Source organism: Schistocerca piceifrons, chromosome 8, assembly GCF_021461385.2.
Source record: "Schistocerca piceifrons isolate TAMUIC-IGC-003096 chromosome 8, iqSchPice1.1, whole genome shotgun sequence".
Taxonomy (NCBI): Eukaryota; Metazoa; Arthropoda; class Insecta; order Orthoptera; family Acrididae; genus Schistocerca; species Schistocerca piceifrons.
The window spans coordinates 262,460,006-262,484,439 of NC_060145.1; the positions used below are offsets into that span (position 1 = coordinate 262,460,006).

General features: G+C 42.2%; 1 protein-coding gene across 1 annotated transcript in view; it reads right to left on the reverse strand.

The window, feature by feature from the left end:
* Nucleotides 1–18,312, reverse strand: part of LOC124711558 (phosphatidylserine decarboxylase proenzyme, mitochondrial) — a 136,930-nt gene extending 118,618 nt beyond the window's left edge. Inside the window, exons 1-2 of the mRNA XM_047241693.1 lie at nucleotides 18,024–18,312; nucleotides 2,598–2,710 (exon numbers count right to left, since the gene is read on the reverse strand). Of these exons, the coding sequence (XP_047097649.1) occupies nucleotides 2,598–2,710; nucleotides 18,024–18,064 (154 nt within the window). The 5' untranslated portion in view covers nucleotides 18,065–18,312. The remainder of the gene's footprint in view (nucleotides 1–2,597; nucleotides 2,711–18,023) is intronic.
* Nucleotides 18,313–24,434: the final 6,122 nt, after the last annotated feature.

Below are 24,434 nucleotides of genomic sequence, written 5' to 3' on the forward strand. Positions count from 1 at the left end.
TCAGCTCCTGGGTGGCCTGGCTATTTCCTGGTCACAGCACTGATATTCCCCTAGTATGTCTTCTGCGCACTTCTGTATCCTTTCATTTGATATACTTGTGAAGACCTTAAGATCTGTGCTTAGGAGTGTTATACCTCTATAGCTTTCACATGCTGTTCTGACCTATTTCTTATAAACGGGGATTATTATTCCAACTTACCAATTATCTGCCATAGCTTCTGTTTCCCATTTATCTGATATTAATGCATGCAGTTCCTTTATTACAGCCTCACCACCAGTTTTTATTAACTCAGGGATTATGCTGTCTTCCCCAGGGGCTCAATTGTTTTTTGCCTTGTGCACAGCCTGGGAGACCTCTTGTAGTATTCACTTTTTTGCCTCATAGGCATCATTGTCAATTTCCAGCTCCACACTTTCCTCCTGTGCAGCCGTCTCATCATCTTACAGGCTGGTGCTTTGTGTATCTTTGAAATACTCTGCCTACCTTCCCACTATCTGTTCTTCCTCCCTTATCATTTTCCTATCTTTGCTGGAACATGCCATTATTTTTGGCTGGAATCTCCAGCACAATAGAACTTTCTTATTTGACTTGTTGCTTTAACTCTTCTAGTTCTTGAAATTTCTTCTTAATCCACTCTCTCTTCTTTCTCTTGCACAGTCTGTTAGCTCTTCTCCTTAATTCTCTATATTGTTTCACAATTATTTCTGGTTCCTCTCTGTAGTACTTTTGTTCTTGCCCTTTTCTTTTCTGCTGTTGCTGATCTGCAATCTTCATCAAACCATTCTTGGGTTCTTCTGCTCCTTCTTATGCCCATTATTTCTTCTGTGGCATCTTAAATGGCTTTTTCAATCCTGCTCCATATTTCGTCTATTCTACTGCAGCCTCTTCATTGTTCAACTTTCTGTTTATTGTTACTTCATATTATTATTATTTTTTTTTTCCATCGGGGATTGACAGTATTCCATTTCATTTCATGTTTTTCCCGGTTCTGTTGTCATTTGCTGACAGTTTCTCTCTCAAGACTGGTTTTTTCACAAACTAGTCTGAGTCACAGTTTGGTCCTCTGTAACTCCGTACATCCATAACTGATGTGGAGTTGGTTTGGAATCATTACAATATGGTCAGTCTGATTTACTATTCCATTGACTGTTGGCTTTCAAGTACCCAAATGGATCCTTTTGTTTGGGAAGCAGGTATTTTTAATAATGACATTATTCCTTGCTTCAAATTGGCACAGTAAGCCTTCATTCTTGTTGTTTTCTTCATGTAGTGAATATTTTCCAGGAACTCCATATGGATGTTCATTCCTCCCTATTTTTGTGTTAAAAGCTATTACTGGCATCCAAGTGGACAAACAGCTTGTTAGTTGTCATGCCCATGTAGAAAGCAGCACAGTGTGTGCAGCTTAGTTTGTAAATCACATGACTGCTTTCACACATTGTCCTGCCTTGGATGGGATTGGAGATGCCTGTCACTGGACTGAATTAAGTGGGGAGGATGTATAGGACAGGTTTTGCATCTAGGTCTATTGCAGGGATATGACCACAAGGCAAGGGGTTGGGAGTAAAAGTGGAGTGGGGATGGACAAGGATATCACATACGTTCAGTGGGCTGTGGAACACCATTTTGGGATGGGTGGGAAAGACAGAGAGGGCTGGATACTACTCATTTCTGGGCCTGGCAAGATGTAGTCAAAACACTGCTGGACAATGTGATTCATTTGCTGCAGTCCCTACAGGTACTGAATCAGGAGGGTAGTGCTCCTTTGTGGCATGATGGTAAGTATGTGGGAGGTGATAAGTGACTGCAGAGATAAGACATGGGAGATCTGTTTCTGTAAAAAGATATCCCAAACCATCCCCCCCCCCCCCCCCAGGGGATGCTTCTCCTGTAAGTTGCAGTTGTGGTCAACATTCTTGACACAGTGGCCCAAGACAGTGGTCACATGTGGATAAGTTGTGCTTATGTGAATGTAAATTTGTTCCCTACTTGAAAAGCAGGCCTTTTGGCCAAAAGCTTAGTATACAGCCCAGTCTATCATTTTCATAATATTGTCATTTTGCCTTCATGTGTTGGATAGGAATAAAATTATTGGAAATAAACTATGATTAGATATTTTCTGGTGTATTAACAAAGGATAAACTACTTTATTTAGGATGAGATCAATTTCAGAAATTGTAACCAACTGCTGCTTCAACAATGTAAGGCACATAATCCTACAGTTGAGTCTCTCTCTAATTTTGGACTAAACAAACAGAGCCTTCATTTCAACTTTCACTTCCTGTCTATACATTTGCATTTGTAGTATTAAATCATTTCTTCCACACTATCTTATATAAATCAAACAAATAAATATGTCCATCTCAGCTGTACTATTAAAAAATCATATTTTAATGAATTATGACATTTCAAAAAACTGAAGAATCATCCGTCAGAAATACTGACATATAAACTTATTTAAAATCAGTTACAACATGGACTACAGTTTCACATAAAATATTTTATACAATAAAAATATCATGTCCTTTTGGCAATGTATAATCTACATTTTCAAATATATCACTGTAATTGCATTACTTCAGAGCTTTGATCTCACCTGCTGAATCTGACATTTTATTCCTTGCAGTTTTAAATGAAAATAATGTCCTACTTCTTTCCGTCTTCTCGAATGTTCGCAAACATCGAGTTATGTTCTTTTGTGTCTCTCCACTGAAACATAAAAAAGAAACAGTCAAAAATTTTTGTCAAAACCATTGACTTTGCTCTGAAGCAATGGTGTGACTTATTTCAGATGGTGGCATTAGAAAAATTCCAGACATGAACTTTAATCAATGAAATTCAGTCACTATAAACTCACACATGAAATCACATATGCCAGACACAAAACATATTAAAACATGAAGACTTTGCTTTAGGATTATTTTAACCCTTATCCCAATAGCTTCAATTTTTTGTGTCAAAAAATATCAGTGCACGTTATGGGCACAGAACAGACAAGTTGACTTACAGATCTTACAGCAAACACCAGGAAAGAGGCAAAGTGATAGAGAAGAAGACAGCAACATCAATTTCATTAGCAGGTGCTATCATGGAAGTTCTTGAGGCTGCAGTGGATATGGCAGTAAGGACAGGAATACAGTGTGATAGGTTTCCTGGACCTTACCACCACAGCACAGGTTATACAGTACTGGAGTTCCCATTTTATGAGAATCACTTTGGATCATGATATTCCTGTCCATGATCTGTTATGAAATTTTGAGACTTCCAACTTTTCAAAATGTCCTGGGGTTAGTTCTTCTGATAGTTACATCCTGTAATAGTCTTTTGAAGTTGGCGAAAACTACATTTGAGGCTGATTGATTGACTGACTAATTAATTGATTGGGTAATGGGACTAAACAGTGAGATCATCAGTCTCGTGATTCCAACATTACACATGGAAGAGAGAAGGTCCACTAAAAGTGGATGGGTCCAGTCAGAGGAGTGAAACTATAAAATGAGGAAGTTAAAACACACACACACAGTAGAAGGTATAAAAGAGTAGCCCAAATCTTAAAACTGGGAAAACAGAGGGATAAAAGGGCGGTCTTTGCAAGAGGGGGTGGTCATGGTCACAGACCGAGAAAATGTGAAGAGAGGTCCCGACCACAACCACCTTGCCCCTGCTCCTGGAGTAAAGCAAACCTTTATATCTGAAAATAAAAACCGCTTTCAAGGAGGAAACTGGGGACCAGTTCAACCACCAATGAATTGTCCGCTAATATTAAATTTAAGGGATCTGGAAGACTATAAAGGGCCAAAAGATTGGGACATTCCAACAACATATGGGATACCATCAGTCTGGCTCCACAAGTACACTGTGGGATGGTTCGTTATGCAAGAGGGAACAATGAGTGAGCCTGGTATGACCAATGCGTAGACAGCATACGATGAGATGAGTGGAAGAAAAATTGGCAAACCGCGGTAGACTCCTTGATTGTGCGGAGTTTATTACTGAGAGCAGTAGTGCACCAGACATCATTCCATTTTTGCACAAAGAGAGATTTGATGTAGAGCCACATATCTGCAGCTGGAATCATGAAAGTTAATGAGGGGTAAGTATCTGCTTCTCTAGCCAAACGGTCAGCCAGTTCATTCTCTGGAATGCCCACATGACTTGGGATCCACAGAAAGACAACTGAAAAGGTGGCACGGGCAAGGGCAGAGAGAAGGTCATGGAAGCAGAGACCAAAGGATGATGAGAGTAGCATCGGTTGAAGCCTGTAAGCTGCTCATTGAATCGGTACATATTAAAACACTATGTAGGGAGGCCTGAGAAACAAACTGGAGGGTCCTGTTGATGGCTAGCAGCTCTGCTGTGAACACGTTACATGATCCCGGCAATATATGGTGTTCTAAGCCAGTAGGACATGCGAAAGCATATCCCACCTTACCTATCATCTTAGAATCATCAGTGTAGATGATGGTGGCACCCTGGAACTCTCCAAGGATGGGACGCACAAGATGCTGGAAAACTATAGGGCCACAGAGACCTTAGGACTCTGGAATAGGTCGGTGCTAATCGGTGGTCTACGCCCCATCCACAGGGGGAGGGGGGTGGGGGGAAATCCAGTGTGTGGAGACAGAGATCCTGACAGAAGAAAGCAAGATACATTCCAACAGACAATCCAACTGGGGGCAGTTATCAGGAGGGAGACAACCCTCGTTTGCAAAGGTACACGGGATGGTAAGGGAATCAGTGAATGGTGATTGCGTAAGAAACCAGGAGTTTGCTCCATCGTAATTGTAGAGAGGGAATCCCCACTACTGTGAGGAGACTGTCAAAGGGACTAGTGTGATAATGCACCAATACCCAGATACACCCCACAATGGTGAACAGGGTCAAGTATTTTCAAAGAGGAAGGAGCTGCTGAGCCATAAACCTGATTATTATTATCTAGTCTAGACGAGACCAGAGCACGGTAAAGGTGGAGAAAAGTAGCATGGTCTGCACTGCCAAGATGTGTGGTAGTGCTACAGCCCTTGTTGAGCCTTGGTTTCTTCAATGATCTTCCTCCACATTTCTTGATTGTTTGTTGCTCTTTTCCACTCCTCCCCCCCCCCCCCCCCCCCCCAACCTCCGATACTGGTGAGATCCACTATTACGTCATCAATCCATCTTCTTCTACGTCTCCCTTTTCGCTTAGCAGAACAACGAATCAAACCTTTCCTCATTTTCTTTGGAATTCTATCCTCTGCCATTCTCTCCACATATCCTAACCATCATATTCGCTGTGATTTCACAAATTTTACAGTGTCCCTGCCTTGTATTAACACTTGTAATTCAGCATTATAGCATATTCTCCAGCCTTCTTCCTCCCTTATTGGACCATATATTTTGTGTAGTATTTTCCTCTCAAAGGTTCTTAGTGCATTTTTGTCATATTCTATCAACATCCATACCTCTGACCTGTATGTGACAGCTGGGCAGACTAGGGACTTATGTATTAGCAGTTTTGTTTTTCTTTTAACAAAACTATTTCTGAAAAGTTGTATATTTGTAAAGTAAGCTCTGTTTCCTGCTTCAATTCTTTCCCTTACAACCTTTCCAATACTGTCATTTGTTATTAATGCTCCCAAGTAGTTAAAAAGAGGACACTTCTTTGAAGCATTTCCCATTGATGTTTAGGTCTTTAGATGTTCCTCTCCCCTCAGATTGTGACATCACCATATATTTTGTTTTCATTTACTATGAGGTCAATTTTTAAGGATTCTATTTCGATTTCCCAGCATGCTTCTTGGAGAGTACCGATATTTCTTCCTATCAGAGCAATGCCATCAGCAAATCCACATATCTGGCTAGTTTTCATAAATATGGTGCCTCTTTCGTTGATTTTATTAACCACACTATGCAGGGCTATATTGAACAGGACAGTGGAAAGACTATCACCTTGCTTCACACCTTTATTAAAGTCAACGTTTTCACTTGTTCTGCTAAGGACCTTTATTTTTGCTCTTTTCTTTGTCATTGTCATTCTGATTAGTCTTATTAGTTTAGCACATATACCAACATCATCCAGTACTCTGTATAGTTCTTGCCGGTTTATGCTGCCAAAGGCCTGTTTGAAGTCGATGAATAGGAAATACAGACCTATATCATATTCATAGAAATTTTCCATCATTTGTCTTATCACAAACATTTGATCAGTTGTTTCTCTGTCTGGTTGAAGGCCACAGTGATATTCCCCTAGTACGTCTTCTGCGCACTTCTGTATCCTTTCATTTGATATACTTGTGAAAATCTTATAAGCTGTGCTTAGGAGTGTTATACCTCTATAGCTTTCACATGCTGTTCTGACATCTTTCTTATAAATGGGGATTATTATTCCAGTTTCCCAATTATCTGGCACAGCTTCCGTTTCTCATTTATCTGATATTAATGTATGCCGTTCCTTTATTACAGCCTCACCACCAGTTTTTATTAACTCAAGGGATTATGCTGTCTTCCCCAGGGGCTCAATTGTTTTTTGCCTTGTGCACAGCCTTTGAGACCTCTTGTAGTGTTCACTTTTTTGCCTCATAGGCATCATTGTCAATTTCCAGCTCCACACATTCCTCCTGTGCAGCTGTCTCATCATCTTACAGGCTGGTGCTTTGTGTATCTTTGAAATACTCTGCCTACCTTCCCACTATCTGTTCTTCCTCCCTTATCATTTTCCTATCTTTGCTGGAACATGCCATTATTTTTGGCTGGAATCTCCAGCACAATAGAACTTTCTTATTTCACTTGTTGCTTTAACTCGAAGTTCTTGAAATTTCTTCTTAATCCACTCTCTCTTCTTTCTCTTGCACAGTCTGTTAGCTCTTCTCCTTAATTCTCTATATTGTTTCACAGTTATTTCTGGTTTTTCTCTGTAGTACTTTTGTTCTTGCCCTTTTATTTTCCTCTGTTGCTGATCTGCAATCTTCATCAAACATTCTTGGGTTCTTCTGCTCCTTCTTATGCCTATTATTTCTCCTGCAGCATCTTAAATGGCTTTTTCAATCCTGCTCCACCTTTCATCTACTCCTACTGCAGTCTCTTCATTGTTCAGCTTTCTGTTTAGTGTTACTTCGTTTTGTTTTGTTTTGTTTTTACTTCATCGGGGATTTTCAGTTTGACAGTATTCCATTTCATTTCATGTTTTTCCCTGTTCTGTTGCTATTTGCTGACAGTTTGTCTCTCAAGACTGATTTTATCACAAACTAGTCTGAGTCACAGTTTGGTCCTCTTTAACTCCGTACATCCATAACTGACATAGAGTGGTGTGGAATCACTAAAATATGGTCAATCTGATCGACTACTCCATTGACTGCAGGCTTTCAAGTACCCAAATGGATCTTCTTGTTTGGGAAGCAGGTATTTTTAATAATCACATTATTCCTTGCTGCAAATTGGCACAGTAAGCCTCCATTCTTGCTGTTTTCTTCATGTAGTGAATATTTTCCGAACTCCATATGGATGTTTATTCCTCACTATTTTTGCATTAAAAGCTCCTATTACTAGCATCAAGTCTTATTCAAGTACTGCACAGCATACTTTTTCCAAGTCTTCATAGAACTGTTCTTTAATTGTATCCTCTTTTCCTTCTGTTGGCACATGTGCGTTCACTACTGATACATTCCTAAATTTCCCTCTTGGTCTGAGTCTGCACATCCTTTCATTTATGGATTCAAATTCTAACAGGCTTTTCTTAACATCCCTAAACCCTGTTCCAAGTTGGCCTGTTATGTCTTCTTGTCCACTATATACCAATGAGTACTCAGTTTTATCTATCTTCCCATTTTCTTGCCATCTGATTTCCTGTAGCTCTACAACCTAGTATTTAAATTTTAAAATTTAATTGGCTATTTCTTTCATTTTTCCAGGCTGAAGTATTGTCCTCACATTCCATGATGATACTGTCAGATTCTTTATCCATTCCTTTACCAAGGTCACGAGCACCATGCCCAACCTCCAACCTGGAGGACTAGGATTTGTATTAGGTTTACTCTTCTAGAGAAGCTGGCTTCACTACACTTCTAGAGCCCTCCTTGTCCTAAGTAGTCTTTAGGTGCCAAATACAGGGCAGTCAAGTCAGCTTTTTATCAAAAATAAGACCCAAGAACACTCCCCCCCACTCACCCATGAACCACGGACCTTGCGTTGCCGGGAAGGCTTGAGTGCCCCAGCGGTACAGATAACGGTACCATAGGTGCAACCTCAACAGATGGGTATCTGTTGAAAGGCGAGAAAAACGTGGTTCCTGAAGGGGGGCAGCAGCCTTTTCAGTAGTTGCAGGAACAACAGTCTGGATGATTAACTGATCTGGCCTTGCGACATTAACCAAAATGGCCTTGCTGTACTGGTACTGCGAACGGCTGAAAGCAAGGGGAAACTACAGCTGTAATATTTCCCCGAGGGCATGCAGCTATACTGTATGGTTAAATGATGATGGTATCCTCTTGGGTAAAATATTTCGATGGTAAAACAGTCCCCAATTCGGATCTCTGGGCGGGGACTACTCAGGAGGGCGTCGTTATCAGGAGAAACAAAACTGGTGTTCTACGGATTGGAGTGTGGAATATAAGATCTCATAATCAGGCAGGTAGGACAGAAAATTTAAAAAGGGAAATGGATAAGTTAAAGTTAGATATAGTGGGAATTAGTGAAGTTTGGTGGCAGGAGGAACAAGACTTTTGGTCAGGTGAATACAGGGTTAGAAATACAAAATCAAATAGGGGTAATGCAGGAGTAGGTTGGTTGCTTGGTTGGTTTAAAAGAGGGGGGAATGGACCAAACTATGAGGTCATTGGTCCCTTGCTCCTCATAAAATAATACCACAAGTGTGAGAATAAAACAGACGAGACATATAACGCAAAACGGAAAGAAGGGCAAAACCACAAGAACGAAGGATGGGCAATGAACACTAAAAGGAACAAAGGAGGACAAGAAAACAACAGAGAGATGCTAGAAATGGATGAGAGTACAACAAGAAAGCAGATTACAGTGGCTGGCTGACCATGAGAATAAAAAGGAGAAGCCAGCCACCTGCAACACATTAAAACCTCCACCAAAAAAGCACTAGGGTAGAGGACACGGAGGGACGAAGGACATGCGCTAAAACTTAGATCAAAAGATAACGCCCCCCCCCCCCCCCACGATTAAAATGTTGAACTAAATCAGCCGATGAGGTGTTGTCAGATAAAATGAGCGGCAATTAGTCCGGTAACCCAAGATTTCATCACAGGGCAGTCAAAGTGGGACAGTGCACCAGAAAATGGGCCACTGTCAACCGGGCGCCTTACTTACACTGAGGCGGGTCTTAACGGCGCAAGAGGTAACCATGGGTCATCCAAGCATGGCCAATGCGGAGCCAGCAGAGGAAAACTGATTCCCTGCAAGAGTCCCACATGAAGACTTCCCCACATTCGTAGTCTCCTTAATGACACACAGTTTGTTGTGTGTACTGTTATGCCATTCCATCTTCCACAGCCGAAAAACCCTACGGCATACGTCAGAATGCAGGTCAGGATCAGAGATCCCATCTCCAGAAGCGGTTTCCGTGTAGTCAGTCTGGCCAACCTGCCATCAAGTTCACTGCCTGGGATGCCGACGTGTCCTGGGGTTCACACAAACACCACTGAACAACGGGACTGGTCCAGGACATAGATGGACTCCTGGATGGACGCCACCAAAGGATGGCGAGGGTATCACCAGTCGATAGCGTGTAGGCTGCTCAAGGAGTCAGTATATAGAAGAAACGATTCCTCAGCGCATGAACGGATATACTGAAGTGCACGAGGTATGGCCACCAGCACTGCAGTGAATACACTGCAGCCATCTGGCAAGGAATGCTGTTCAATATGGCCTTCATGGACATATGCCAAGCCAACGTGAGCATCAGCCATCGAGTCGTCGGTATAAACCACTTCGTGGCCTTGGTACTTGGAAGAATTGAAAGGAAGTGGCAGTGGAGAGCCGAGGAGTTAACTAAGTCCTTAAGGCCATGTGAAAGGTCCAGGTGAAGCTGCGGCCTAGGTGTACACCATGGAGGTTTTTGTGAAGGGGCCTCAAGTATAGGTGATAAAGGCAAGGACTCCAGTTCGAAAAGAAAGGATCAGACACGAACTGCAATTGGAAGCCCTGACCTGGGCCGCCAATGTGAGAGATGAACTGCCGTGGGTGGGAAAAGGAGACGGTGATTCAGATGCGCAGGAGAACTACGAATGTGTGCTACGTAACTGGCCAGCAGTTTTGGACGTCTAATCTGCAATGGAGGCACTCCAGCGTCCACAAGGACACTGGTCACCGAACTCGTCCTAAAAGCTCCTATCACTAGATGAATGCCACAGCGGTGTACTGGGTCGAGTAAACACAACGCTGGGGGCGCTACTGAACCATAAACCAGACTCCCATAGTCAAGTCAGGATTAAACAAGGGCTCTGAAGAGCTGCAGCAGTGTAGAGCAATCTGCACCCCAGTTGGTGTTGCTCAGACAGCCGAGGGTATTGAGGTGCTGCCAGCACTTCCGCTTAAGCTGACGAAGGTGAAGAAGCCAAGTCAGTAGGGCGTCGAAAACCAGTCCTAAGTATTGGTATGTCTCCACTACAGTGAGTGGATCGTCATTAAGGTAAAGTTCTGGTTCTGGATGAATGGTACTATGCCGACAAAAGTGCATAACACAGAATTTTGTGGTGGAAAACTGGAAACCATGGGCTAGAGCCCATGACTGCGCCCTAAGTCATCTGCATACAGAGGTGAGATGGATGGCCCTACAGCTGCTGCTAGGCCATTAATGGCCACTAAAAATAGAGAGACACTCATACAGAGCCCTGCGAGACCCCATTCCCCTGGATATGGGGGGGAACTATGGGAGGCACCAACATGGTCACGGAAAGTATGAAGCGACAGGAAATTTTGGATAAAAATCGGGAGTGGGCCTCTGAGACCCCACTCGTATAATGTGGCAAAGATATGATGTCGCAATGTCATGTCATACGCTTTTCATTAATCAAAAAAGACGGCAACCAGGTGTTGGCATCTAGAAAAGACTGTTCGGACGGTAGACTCTAGGGACACAAGATTACCAGTGGTAGAGTGACCTTCACGGAAGCCGCCCTGACATGGAGCCAGCAGGTCACGTGACTCCAGGACCCAACCCAACTGCCCACAACACACAATACGTTCCAACAGCTTACAAAGAACGTTGGTGAGACTGATGGGCTGATAGCTATCCACATCAAGTTGGTTTTTACTAGGTTTGAGCACCGGAATGATGGTGCTCTCTCGCCATTGTGATGGAAAGATGTCATCACACCAGATCTAGTTGAAGATGACGAGATGTCGCTTGTAGTCAGATGAGACATGTTTAATCATCTGACTGTGGGTCCGATCTGGTCCAGGAGCTGTGTCGGGGCAATGTGCAAGGGCACTGAGGAGCTCCCACTCTTTAAATGGGGCATTATAGGATTCAATGTGGCATGTAGTGAATGAGAGGACATTCCCTTCTAGCTGCCGTTAAAGAGTGTGAAAGGCTAATTCTCTGATGCAGAGGCTTGAGCAAATTGCTCAGCAATTGCGTTTGGGTTGGTAGATAACACACCATTAATGTTAACACTGGGAACACCTGTTGTGGTCTGGTACCCGAAAACACGTTTGATCTTTGCCCAGACTTGGGAAGTTGACGTATGGCACCCAATGGTCGAGACATGTCTCTCCCAATACTCCCACTTCCATAGTTTGATAAGTTGGCGAACGTGAGCATGGAGCTGTTTAAAGGCTATGAGGAGCTCCAGAGAAGGGTGCTGCTTATGACGCTGTAGAGCTGGCTGACACTCATTAATTGCTTCAGTAACTTCCGGTGACCACCGAGGGACTGTCTTTTGCCGTGGTCACCCTAAAGAGCGAGGGATTGTGTTTTCTGCCACAGAAACGATTGTTGTTGTCACCTGCTCAACCATCACATCGATGTTCCCATGAGGGGGAGATTCAACGGTGACAGCAAAGGTGAAAGTTCCCCAGTCCACCTTGTTTAAAGCCCATCTGGGCTGCCATTTATGAGCTTGACGTCGGGGCAGTGATAGGAAGACGGGGAAGTGGACACTACCACACAGGTTGTCATGTGCTCTCCAGTGGATAGATGGGAGAAGTCCTGGGTTGCAAACTGATAAATCAATGGCCAAGTAACTACCTCGAGCCACACTGAAATGTGTGGTGGCCCCAATATTTAAGGGGCAGAGGTTCGACATCACTGCCTCAGCCAGTAAGCACAGTGCCACCCCACAAGGGGTTATGAGCATTTAAATCTCCCAAAAGTAGGAAAGGTTTAGGGAGTTGATCAATCAGTGCAGTTAATACATTTAGGGACACCACACCATCTGGAGGAAGATATACATTGCAGTCAGTTATTTCTTGTGTCGTCGTCATTCTGACAGCCACAGCTTCAAGAGGGGTTTGAAGGGGCACAGGTTCACTGCAGACTAAGTTTAGGACATAAACACAAACTTCACCTATACTCGATTACAGTCGCTACAGTTCCTGTAGTATCCCTTATAGCTGTGGAGGGCAGGGGTCTGCATTGCCAGGAACCAAGTTTCCTGGAGGGCAATGCAGAAAGCAGGTGTAAGGTTAACAGTTGCCATAGCTCAGACAGGTGGTGGAAAAAACCGCCGCAGTTCCACTGGAGGATGACATCATCGTGAGACTGGGAAGGCATGGAACATTCAATGAGGCAGTTTACGCCTCAGGTCAACTGCTGCCACCGACTTTCTGCCTGAAGAGTCTATATCCATTTTGTCTGAGGGTCTGGTGAGATTTAGGTCCAAAGCGGACACCAGAATCTCCACCTCATCCACAGACGCAGAGCTTGGAGTTAGTGGTGGTGGTGTGGGTGCCACCGCAATTCCCTTGGTCTTGGGGACATTCTTTTTGGATTTATCCACTGTTCCTTGGGTTTCCCTGGCTGGGAGGACTTCAATGTTTCAGTCTACGGGACTTTGGATGACCGTGAAGCCCTGCGACCAGCTGCTTTTGGGCTCTTCTGCCACTGGCAGGTGTTATCTTTCCCATTATCAGAAACCTGGGAAGGGAGTGACACAAGGGACCCCTTTGTAGTTAGAGCAGGCGAAGAAGTTGTACGCTTCTCCGGCTTAGAAGTGGGGACAGACATCCTCAATGGTTAGGGGAGTGTTGCTCCTGAAGTAGGTGATGCAGGAGCAGCAGGGAGGGAATTGCCGCCCCCCCCCCCCCCCACCAAGGGGGCCGGTGTAGTCATCTTGCTCTGAGAAGTGACTGGGGTTGGCGGAGCTGATGGGGCTAGAACTGTTGTAGCGATGGCGTAAGATGATGTCCTGTGTACAGGGTGTAGGCGTTCAAATTTCCTCTTAGCCTCAGTGTAGGTCAGTCGGTCCAGGGTCCTTTACTCCATGATTTTCCTTTCTTTCTGGAGAATCTTGCAGTCTAGTGAGCAAGGTGAATGGTGCTCTCCACAGTTGACACAGATGGGAGGCGGGGCACATGGAGTATTGAGATTTGATGGGCATCCGCAATCTCGACATGTGATGCTCGAAGACAGTGGGAAGACATAAGGCCGAACTTCCAAAATTTAAAGCACTGCTTTGGGGGAGAGATATAGGGTTTTACATCACAGCAGTAGACCATCACCTTGACCTTCTTGGGTAATGTATCACCCCTCGAAGGCCCAGATGAAGGCACCAGTGCCAACCTGATTATCCCTTGTAGCCCAGTGGACACCCCGAACGAAATGTACACCTCGCCATTCTAAATTGGCGTGCAGCTCATTGTCGGACTGAATAAGAAGGCTGCTGTGAAATATGATACCCTGGACCATATTTAAGCTCTTATGGGGCGTGATGGTTACAGAAACATCCCCCAGCTTGTCACAAGCGAGTAACGCCCGTGACTGGACAGAGGAGGCTGTTTCGATCAAGACCGACCGAGATCTCATTTTGTCCTCTAAATGCTCAACAAAAAACTGAGGCTTCATCATCATGAAAGATTCCCCATCGGCTCTCAAACATACAAGGTACCGGGGCGAATAAGAGCCGCCGCCATCCTTAGCCTGATGTTCCTCCCATGATATGGCCAGGGAGGGGAACAATTTGGGGTCGTACTTCTGTGCTTTGAATTAAGCCCGTGAACACTTAAGAGACTGCTGGTGTTTGACCACCACCAAGAGATGATGTACTATGCTTCATTGCATGTCATCCACCCTGATGCCACCCACCCCGAGCAGGGGCTCTCCCCACGGGTGCCACCCAGCCGCAGCATAGGCCACCTGGCAGGATGACCATTGCCAGGAGTCCCAAAGTCCCAGGGGGATTAGAGCCTACCCATTGGCATATGTGGGTAGTTAATGGCGCAGGCATCAGCAGAGCGATCCCTGTGTGGTCAGGGGGCTACAACCAACAGCAACAGGGTACATGGTGGCCCCACCACAACGGACACAGATGATGGAAAAATACGCACCCAGGAGGGTGACCTTGCCCAACAGTTTGAGAATGAGCAGAAGCGCAGATCCACGTCGACGAAGGCTGCAATAGGTCTTAGCACATGATGGACACGATGCACCATATAAGATGCCCTTCCCCAGTTGGGTCACTCTTTGGGAATATTTTGAAAAATGGAGGTCCAACCCTACAGGGGACCATCACATAAAGGCTGAAACATGTGAAACTCCTTTTAGTCACCTATTACAACAGGCAGGAATACCTCAGGCCTATTCTTACCCCCAGACCCGCAGGGGGGAGGGGGGGGGGGGTGCAGGAGTAGGTTTAACAATGAATAAAAAAATAGGAGCATGTGTAAGCTACTGCGGATAGCATAGTGAACGCATTATTGTAAGCAAGATAGACACAAAGCCCATGCCTACCACAGTAGTACAAGTTTATATGCCAACTAGCTCCACAGATGATGAAGAGATTGAAGAAATGTATGATGAGATAAAAGAAATCATTCAGATAGTGAGGGGAGACGAAAATTTAATAGTCATGGGGGACTGGAATTCAATAGTTCGAAAAGGAAGAGAAGGAAAAGTAGTAGGTGAATGGAGGGACACTTTAGGCTGAGTTTGAAGTTTGTAAGCTCCATTTGCTCTAAAACTGTTTCTTGATTTTAGCCTCTATGTAGCTGATTGAATGCTGTATAGGGAGTGCTGTACAGTTACAGAGGAACCCTGCATTGTGTTTGTTTTCTGTCACATGCCTCATTACAGGACGAAGCCAACATCCAATACCATTAGGTTCAATTGACCTGGATTCCTAGGTTCCAAACAGTTGAAGACAAGCTTGCATGCTTCATTGAGTCCATCATGCACTTGCTTAGCATGGACAGCTCTGTGCCAGACTGCAAATGCAGTTTTTACCACTTGTGGTTTAGCACTCCAATTTGAGCCAACAATTTTGCAGAGGGTATTGTTTCTGTCACTGACTTTCGTTTTGGTGTTGGTGCAGTGCTGCTTATTTGTGACAGTCCAGTCCAGAATAATAACCAATTATTCGGGATAGGAGCAGTGCTCCAACAGCATTCAACTCTGTGGAACCCAGACCACTCTAGACATATGCCTCTTGTGGTGATAACAGGCAGAAGTTACTGTTTTTGTAGGATGTTGCTGTGTTTATTTTACATCGACACACTCCACAAGGCACTATATGGTGTGCGGTGGAGGGTACCTTGTACCAGTGCTAGTAATTTCCTTTCCTGTTCCACTCACAAATAGAGCAAGAAAAAGAATGACTGTCTATGTGTCTCTGCACAATCCCTAATTTCTCTTTATCACATTATCAACATCCTCACATAAAATGAACATTGGCTGTAGAATCTTTCTGCAGTCAGTTCTCTAAATTTTCTCAACAGTGTTCCTTGAAAAGAACGTCACTTTCGTACCAGGGATTCCCAAGTGAGTTCCTGAAGCACCTAAACACCATTTTGAGCACAGTATTGTTAAAGATGGTGTACAGTTTTAATGAGCCATGCTTCACCTCTTCAAATGCACTGATCTGGACCACAATAGCATGATTTTCAGTGCAAATGAAGTTTGTGATGTCATTCAGTAATGGTTTCCCATTGGTGAAAATATTAGAAAGTGTTGGGACCAGTATGTTGACTTGAGGTACCTAGACAATTTTTCTGTTCTCACCACCTGCTTCTTTTTTCATGAAATTTCACAAAAAACAAGTGGTTTTTGAGGTGATCTCTAAAAACTAAGTCTGGTAATCTTTTGTTAATGTGTACATCTTTTACATCAAATGAGAGACGAAATGCATCACTGACTGAGGTGAAGCCTATGAACACCATGTCCATGATCCTTTGGTTTTCAGTGATATCACTGAAGTGGCACTTTTTTCCTTTGCAGAATCTGTAGCCCAACAATGACAATTTGATATAAAGAATCTATGCACAGACAACACAAATGGCTTCCATAAGAAAACATCATTTATCAGTACACCTAAACACGACAGCATAAGTCTTAGATTTTGTATGTTACAAAGGCTTTAGAACTACAAACACTATAGGCGGAAATACGGAAGCGTCCGATCCCGCCCATCTGCTTTGACCCATGACATCACAAATATGGCGGAAACAAAAAAAAAACACACACACACACACACACACACACACTTTCCACAAGAAGCATAATGACACTAACGGGACAAGCGCGGGAAATGGGGTGTTTTGGGTGGGGGGCAAACTAAATATAAACAAATTTAGACGCCTTGCGTAGCTACAACGTGTAAGTGAAGACAGCCATGCATGAATACCCACCCACCTCCCCAGGGGTCGTAACCCCTGCAACCCATAGAAGATAAAGATGCTTCAGTAGCTGATTAGTGTTTTTTGTCTTTTTAAAAAAAAAAAAAAAAAAATCTGACGGAATAGAACGAACAGATCAGAAAAGTAAATAATATAAAACAGAACTGGAGACAGGCACACTCAAACCAAACTCTGGGCCGTCATGACGTCACACACGACAACACCCTTACGTCACGGGTCAAAGCCGACGCGTGGGATCGGACGCTTCTGTCGACCCCTATAGGCCTACCATATGACATGTATAAAATAAGTAATTATGTTTTTATCCAGCAACATCAGACAAGGGATCACAATAAACTTACTCAGACATTAGCTTTCAAAATCAGGGCCAACCAACAAAAATAAGATCAGCAGATTGGAGGAAAGGAGACTACTCAGAGAGTGGTAAAATTACCTAATGCCCAATGCCTAGAGAGAATTTGACAAGTCAGAGATACAGGAAGGACAGACTGCTAATAAAGAGTAGACTAAATTGGAAGGGGTACAAGAGAAAAAACAAAAATACACAGCAGCAAAGTAGAGGGTAAAAGAACAGGAAATGTTCATAATATAAAAGATGAAAATAGGAAATATAAGCAAATACAACATGATGGGATAAATAGATGGAGTGAGGAGGGTAAGAAAAAAGAAAGTACCTGTAAACAACAACATCGCATCCCAGTACACTGCTCAGGCTCAGTCAGATAATAATTCACCCACTTGTACAGTGTATCACATAGAAAATTACATGAGTATCAAAAATTTAACGTGGAACTTGAGAAACAATTCAAATGGGCCTTTATTTCAGAGATACATGTGCCACATCAACTGTCTGGCAGTAATTCATAGTATCAAACACCTGAATCTTGGGATTTATAGCCTGGCGTTTAGTTCTTTCAATAACACCACAGTAGACCTACTGTACTGTTCTCATTAACCACAATTGTGTATATTCATATGTCTGTGTATATAACATCTTGTTTTGTGTTAAGCTCACAAATCCTACATCGCTGTAAAACGATCCTTGTGGAGTAAGTTACTAATACAATCAGCACAACGTTTTGTATTCTTAAATTAACCACAAAACTGGGATGAAATTTACTTGTTCTTAAAAGAAATCGTTCCTGTCTATTATTGCTCACATACTTGTGGAAGAGGAAGCAAACATAAAGTTGATAGCAATCAAGGTTTATGTAGCACAATAGATAAATACCTTAGTTTCTTCAAAATCATCCGCAATGTATGCGCCAGCATTCCAGTAATAGAAGTTCGCACGTATTTCTAATGTGATTGTTCGTCTTCTTATGAAAGGTTACGTACGCACTCAAATAAAACCGCTCTTTTTCTGTGATGTAACAGCACAGAAATAAGAGACATTTGAATTTCCATAAGATTTTAAATTATAGTGAACTCGGTGCGAAGTGTTCCATTTAACTAATTACTATAATTCGAGTGTGTCTCAACTATGTAAACAAACTTAAAAGATAACATAAAAGTCTACTACTATCGACTCCTGAAGACTTGCTATCGATATTATTGAGAGATACTGACCTTCACTTATCGACTTGTCGAACTAGTTATCGATATTCAGTCTCCTCCGGCTGGCGGCTAGCCGGCTACATTTCAGCCGGGTGCACAAACGTAGTGATTGGTGCCCGCAAAAATTTCATCTTCTAAAATTATATTCACAATTCCTGCAACTGCAAGGAGGTTTTGTGACCTCGTTGTTCAACTAAATGCGCTAACTTCTGTGAACTACGTCACTTCCCTGGTTTTCCTGTCGGAACAATCTTGTCACACGCAACTAAACGTCAGTCCCCGATATCCCTCCATATCCACCTCTAATTTCATCAACAACCTACCATCCCGGAGAATATCCTTTTACAGTTTTAGGTAGGGCGGACAGCTCTCGGTTTATAATGACTAGTGTCTCTTCCGGTGGGTTCAGTATTTGTGAAGTGCTTAGTGTTTTTCAAGTTGTCTTAACTGGGCTGTCTGTTCACATTTTTATCATTGCACGAAGACAGCATTATTTCTTACATTCTCACATTAACATCACCGTTTAAAAAAAAATACATTCATGGTTGATATGTCTTCTTAATATCTGTATAGCTAGTATAAGTTAGTGAATAAGGTCTACTGGCTGATGAACGGGTCGACTGTACTGATGCCAAAGTCCCTTGCTACAATACATTTAGAGGGTGATGAAATAACAATAAAGCTAGGTTCACACACACAACAAAAGTACAGCCACAGGTAGTGGCATATTGCAGTTGTAGTGCAGTTAAAAGTGTGAACTCCTAGCTTTTAGTGGCACAACTTAACAGACACAACTTCTGTCATGCCAGAAAAAGTTTAACTTAGTTATACTTGTTGAGCCACTTTCCGTCCACCACTAGTCCCTGGTGACTGTATTTCAAAACACTAGCATCTTTAAAAAAATTAATAGTGGTTGCTGGTGATTTTAATGTGGGTTTATTGAAAAGCTCTGTCATTCAATTTTGTTCCTGCTGTGAACTTTGCAACTAGGATATGTAAGTGCTCCGAGACTGCTACTGATAATATCTTTGTAGACAAATCTAGGGAAAAAAGTACTATCACAAAACCAATAGTAAATGGGCTATCTGATCATGACATACACCATCTTGTGTTAAGTATTGAAACTTGTCAGGATAAAAACACTATTAAATATGAGTACAGGAGCGTAATAAATTAGTAAAAAATTTAAATTCAGGAAATTGCTTAAAGATATGAAGTGGATAGATGTTTACAATACTTCTGACTCAAACGGAAAATTCAAAGCATTCATTAATAAGGTTACCTTCCCCTTTGATAAATGTTTTCCCCTAAAAGTAATTCAAATCACACAGAAGTAAAAAAAGAAACTGTGGATTACACAAGGAATAAAGATATCATGTGGGACAAAAAGGAGACACTATCAAGTATCTAGGAACATCTCTGATGGTAAAATTGTAATGCATTACAAAGAATACAGCGAAATATTGAAGCAAGTAATCCAGAAATTGAAGCAGTCTTATTATGATAAAAAGAGAATTACATCAGTCAACAAAATAAAAACTGTATGGGATATAGTGAACACAGAGACAGGTGGGGCCAAAAAGGAAGATGAACAGATAGCTCTAAAAATAAATGAGACTTTGGTAACAAGTGCTTGTAATGCTGCAAACATCTTAGCTTGTTCTTATCAGGTTGAGTGACCAGTGCAATGGAGTATCTGAGATCAGTCTTTAAAAAGAACTTCAGTGAAATGGAAAAAGACACTCACATCTCCCAAACAAGAAAAATCCATCATAAAATCCGTAAAATTCCAGTGGGTAGGATAAGACATCAATGAAGTTAATCAAAGAGCTCTCATGCGAGTTGAGTTCTGTCTTAAGTTATTTGTGTAATCAATCTCTTTTCAGTGGAACATTTCCAGACTGTCTAAAATATGCTGAAGTTAAGCCTCTTTACAAGAAGGGGGATAAAGAGATACCATCAAACTATCGACCAATTTCACTTTTGCCAACTCACTCAAAAATTTTTGAAAAGGTTGTGTTCAAGCATCTCCTTAAGCATCTGACAGCAGATAATGTGTTGCCCAAGTCACACAGTTTGGATTTCTTAAGGTTCCTGATATAGAGTAAGCTGGAAACCTGTTCAAGGTGGTTTTCCGTGATTTCCCTAAATCATTTCAGGCAAATGCCGGGATGGTTCCTTTGACAGGGCACGGCCGATTTCCTTCCCAATCCTTCCCTAAACCGAGCTTGCGCTCCGTCTCTAATGACCTCGTTGTCGATGGGACGTTAAACACTAACAACCACCACCACCGTTCAAGGAACTTTGTATTCTAACTACTGCTTTTTGGCATGTTTATTCATTAATGAAATTTGTTGCAAGTAATATACCTCTCCTTCCAGTCCATAGGTCAATACATAGTATCAATCCTAGGAATAAAAACAATTTACATAATAACCTAAAATCATATACAATGGTCCAAAAAAGGGGTCCAATATTCAGGAGCACAAATTTTCAATAAATTGCCAGCAACCATGAAAATTTTGGTTTCAGGTAAAGAGTGTGAAAGACTTTTTGATAGGCAACTCCTTCTACTCTATAGATGAATATCTTAACAGACTGTTAATCTAGCTTAAGCAAAAATGTCTGTTAGATTTCAGTTTTGACAGCACTTGGTCACAACAGTCAAGATTAGGGATTTTATGTATGATAAATTTATTAATAGTGCATAACAGTGTTTCATTCTGACAGTGTGTTAATTCTGTAAATATTAGTTGTTCCAGTTTACCACATTATATGAGGGTAAGTCAATTATTATCCGCAATTTAGTTATATTTTTGTTTATTTTAGTAGTGCTGTCATTTTATGTTGATGACACATGCTTTGTTTATTTATCCTTATATCTTTGCAATTTTCAAGCTGCTAGGTTAGTTTTGTTATTGCTGCTGTAGTGTTAATCATGGCTGATCCACTGTCTATTTGCACCAAAGAAGAGCAACATTTAGTGATCCACTTTTTTGTGGTTGGAAGGTGTATCAGGGGCCGAAATTCATCGAAGACTTTCGGTACAGTACAGGAACAGTGTTTTGCCACAACGGAGTGTCTACAAATGGATTGAAAAATTCTGAAATGGTCGCACAAGTGTTATGTACAATGAAGGAGCCGGACGACCATTTACCGCCACAAGTGAAGAAACCATTGAGCGTTCACGTGAAATGATTCTCTTAGACAGACGATTAACTATTGATGAAGTGGTACATCTTCTGCAAATTAGTGGTACATCTTCTGCAAATTAGTCACGGTTCTGCCTACGAAATCATTCACAACAGTCTTGGGTTTCATAAAGTTTGTGCAAGATGGGTCCCAAAACAACTCGCACAGTTGCATAAACAAACACGCTTGAACATCTGCAAAAAACATCTGGATGGCTATGGTAATCAAGGGGACAAATTCTTAGACAGGATCATTACTGGTGACAAAACATGGATCCATCATTACGAGCTGGAGAGTAAATGGCAGAGTATGGAATGGAAACATCCAAATTCATTGTGCAAGAAAATATGATTTTTTGGGACACACAAGGTCCAGTACTGGAACATTATGGGGGCACAACAATATACAGTGCACGTTACAGTGAGATGCTTACTGCCTGAAATTTGAAGCTAATGCCGAGGATAGCTGTCAAAAGGTGTTGTGTTGTTGGAAGACAATATCTGTTCGCATACTGCTGTCCACACTGCTGAAACGCTCCCGAAACTCAAATTTGAAGTACGGGATCATCCTCCATATAGTCTCAATCTTGGCCCTTTTGACTATCACTTGCTTGGTGCACTCAAACAGGCATTAAAAGGCTGTTGATTTTCCTCACACAAAGCAGTGAAAGAAGTGGTGCATTCCTGGCTCGCAGCTCAACCGAGAACCTTCTTTTATGTGGGCACCAGGAAGCTTTTACAGTGATGGGCCCAGTGAGTTGAAACACAAGGAGACTATATCGAAAAATGATGTTCTTGTAAGTTTCCTATTTAATTACAATTAAATTTTAAAACTACTTTGCAGATAATAATTGATTTGCCCTCATATTCACCTATTTTGACAATCTCCTGATAAATGATCAAATTAGTAAGTATTATATTCAAATGTTTTACAATTTTATGTTATACTCTCTGACACATTCCACACCCACAAGAATCATCTCATTTTTTGGTTCTATAGAATGAAAACTTAATGTAATCTGTTGCAGTTATCATAAGGTAATTGCTGCTGTACTACGTTCAAATTTAGCATGTTTTCATTTTATTACTGAAAAATGTGAAAACTGTGTTTGGCAGATACTCTTTTGCAGGGGGGGGGGAGGGAGAGGGAGGGGGGGGAGAGAGAGAGAGAGAGAGAGAGAGAGAGAGAGAGAGAGAGAGAGAGAGAGACAATGCTGTATTCCACAATCACAAAAGATTTTTGGATGAATAAATAAATAAGCTGAATATGTAATCAAAAAAGCGACCCATATAGCATTTTTGAGACCAAACACTGTATAAATAGTGGATTATATGCAGGAAATAACCTCAGAGTGTGATGTGGCACCTGTTAAACTAGAAATTAGTTATTTAAAATGTTTACATCAGTGAATATAATCAGAATGTAAAATCTTAGAAGAGCGGTATATCTGCAGATGATCTTTACATGCCAGCTGCTGGTTAGTTTGCCATAGCAGACAGCATTTTCATCTTCGAAACAATCAGGATAGTGCAGTGGGTACAGTGGCGGATACATATGGGGGGCACACTGGGCGCAACCCCCTCCCCCCACCCTTGCAGGTCCGCCTGCATTGCCACCCCTGCCAGTCAACCCGCACGCTATTCATTCGTTTCTTTCATCAGTTGACACCTGACATTAATAATAATAATAATGAGCGTATGGCATTGGTGGCCTGGAGACCCCTTGGGGGGGCGGTTCGGCCGCCGCTCCACAAGTTCTTTAACGCCACTACAGCAACTTGTGAGTGAATGACGATGAAATGATGATGAAAGACACAACACCCGTCATCTCGAGGCAGAGAAAAAACGTGACCCCGCCGGGAATCGAACCCGGGACCACATGCACGGGAAGCAAGAACGCTACCGCAAGACCACGAGCTGCAGACACCCTGACATTAGCTGTCCTACTGACAATGTAATTATCCACTTTGCCAGGAAGAATGGGTGCACAGAAATCACCATTTAAGGAAGAGAACCACAACTATAACTTTTTTATATCATAACATGGCATTTTCTTTTATATGTGTATAATCAATTTAAATAAAGCTTTCTTAAACTTTACATGTGACTTGATTATTTTTTATTATGGTAAAAGAAAAGGTAGCTCAAGATATTTTTAGCGCCCCCCTCCTTGAGGATTTTCTGTATCCGCCACTGCACGATTAGCACACTGGACTTGCATTTGGGAGGATGATGGTCCAAACTTGCATTCAGCCATCCTGATTAAGCTTTTCCCTAAATCAGTTAAGGCAAATGCTGGGACGGTTCCTTCGAAAGAGAATAGCCACCTTCCTTCTCCATCATTCACTAATCTGAGCTGGTGCTCCGTCTCTAATGACTTCATTGTCGACAGGATGTTAAACTAATCTCCTGCCCCTCCTTTTTCATCTTTGAGTGCTATTTCTTGTATAAATGTGTGTGTGTCCCTTAATTTATCCCTGTGCGAAGTCTCTTTTTGAATCCACATTTGGGTTTTGTCGTCCTTGTATTTAACTGTTGTCACAGCTCTAATGCCTTAACCTGCACTACAACATTAATATGCCCCCATATGATTTCAGTTGATGCCATACTGAAAGCTGTGCAACTACACAGTATTTGTGGTGTCTTGTTAAAATGGTAGCTCATGGTGCCACTACAGAAAGCCACAATCTGTGGTGTCACATTAGTTGCGTTGTGAACCCGACGTAAAGAAAAAACAGCAACTAAAGTGATGCCACAACTAGAGTAGCAAAATACAGTGGCACCACAGTACATGTGTGAACACCCAATTTTCAGTGGCACCACTCAAGAGATGCAAGTTTTGTAATGTCACAAAAAGTTAAACATATTTGTATCTGTTTTGTGACGCTACTAGC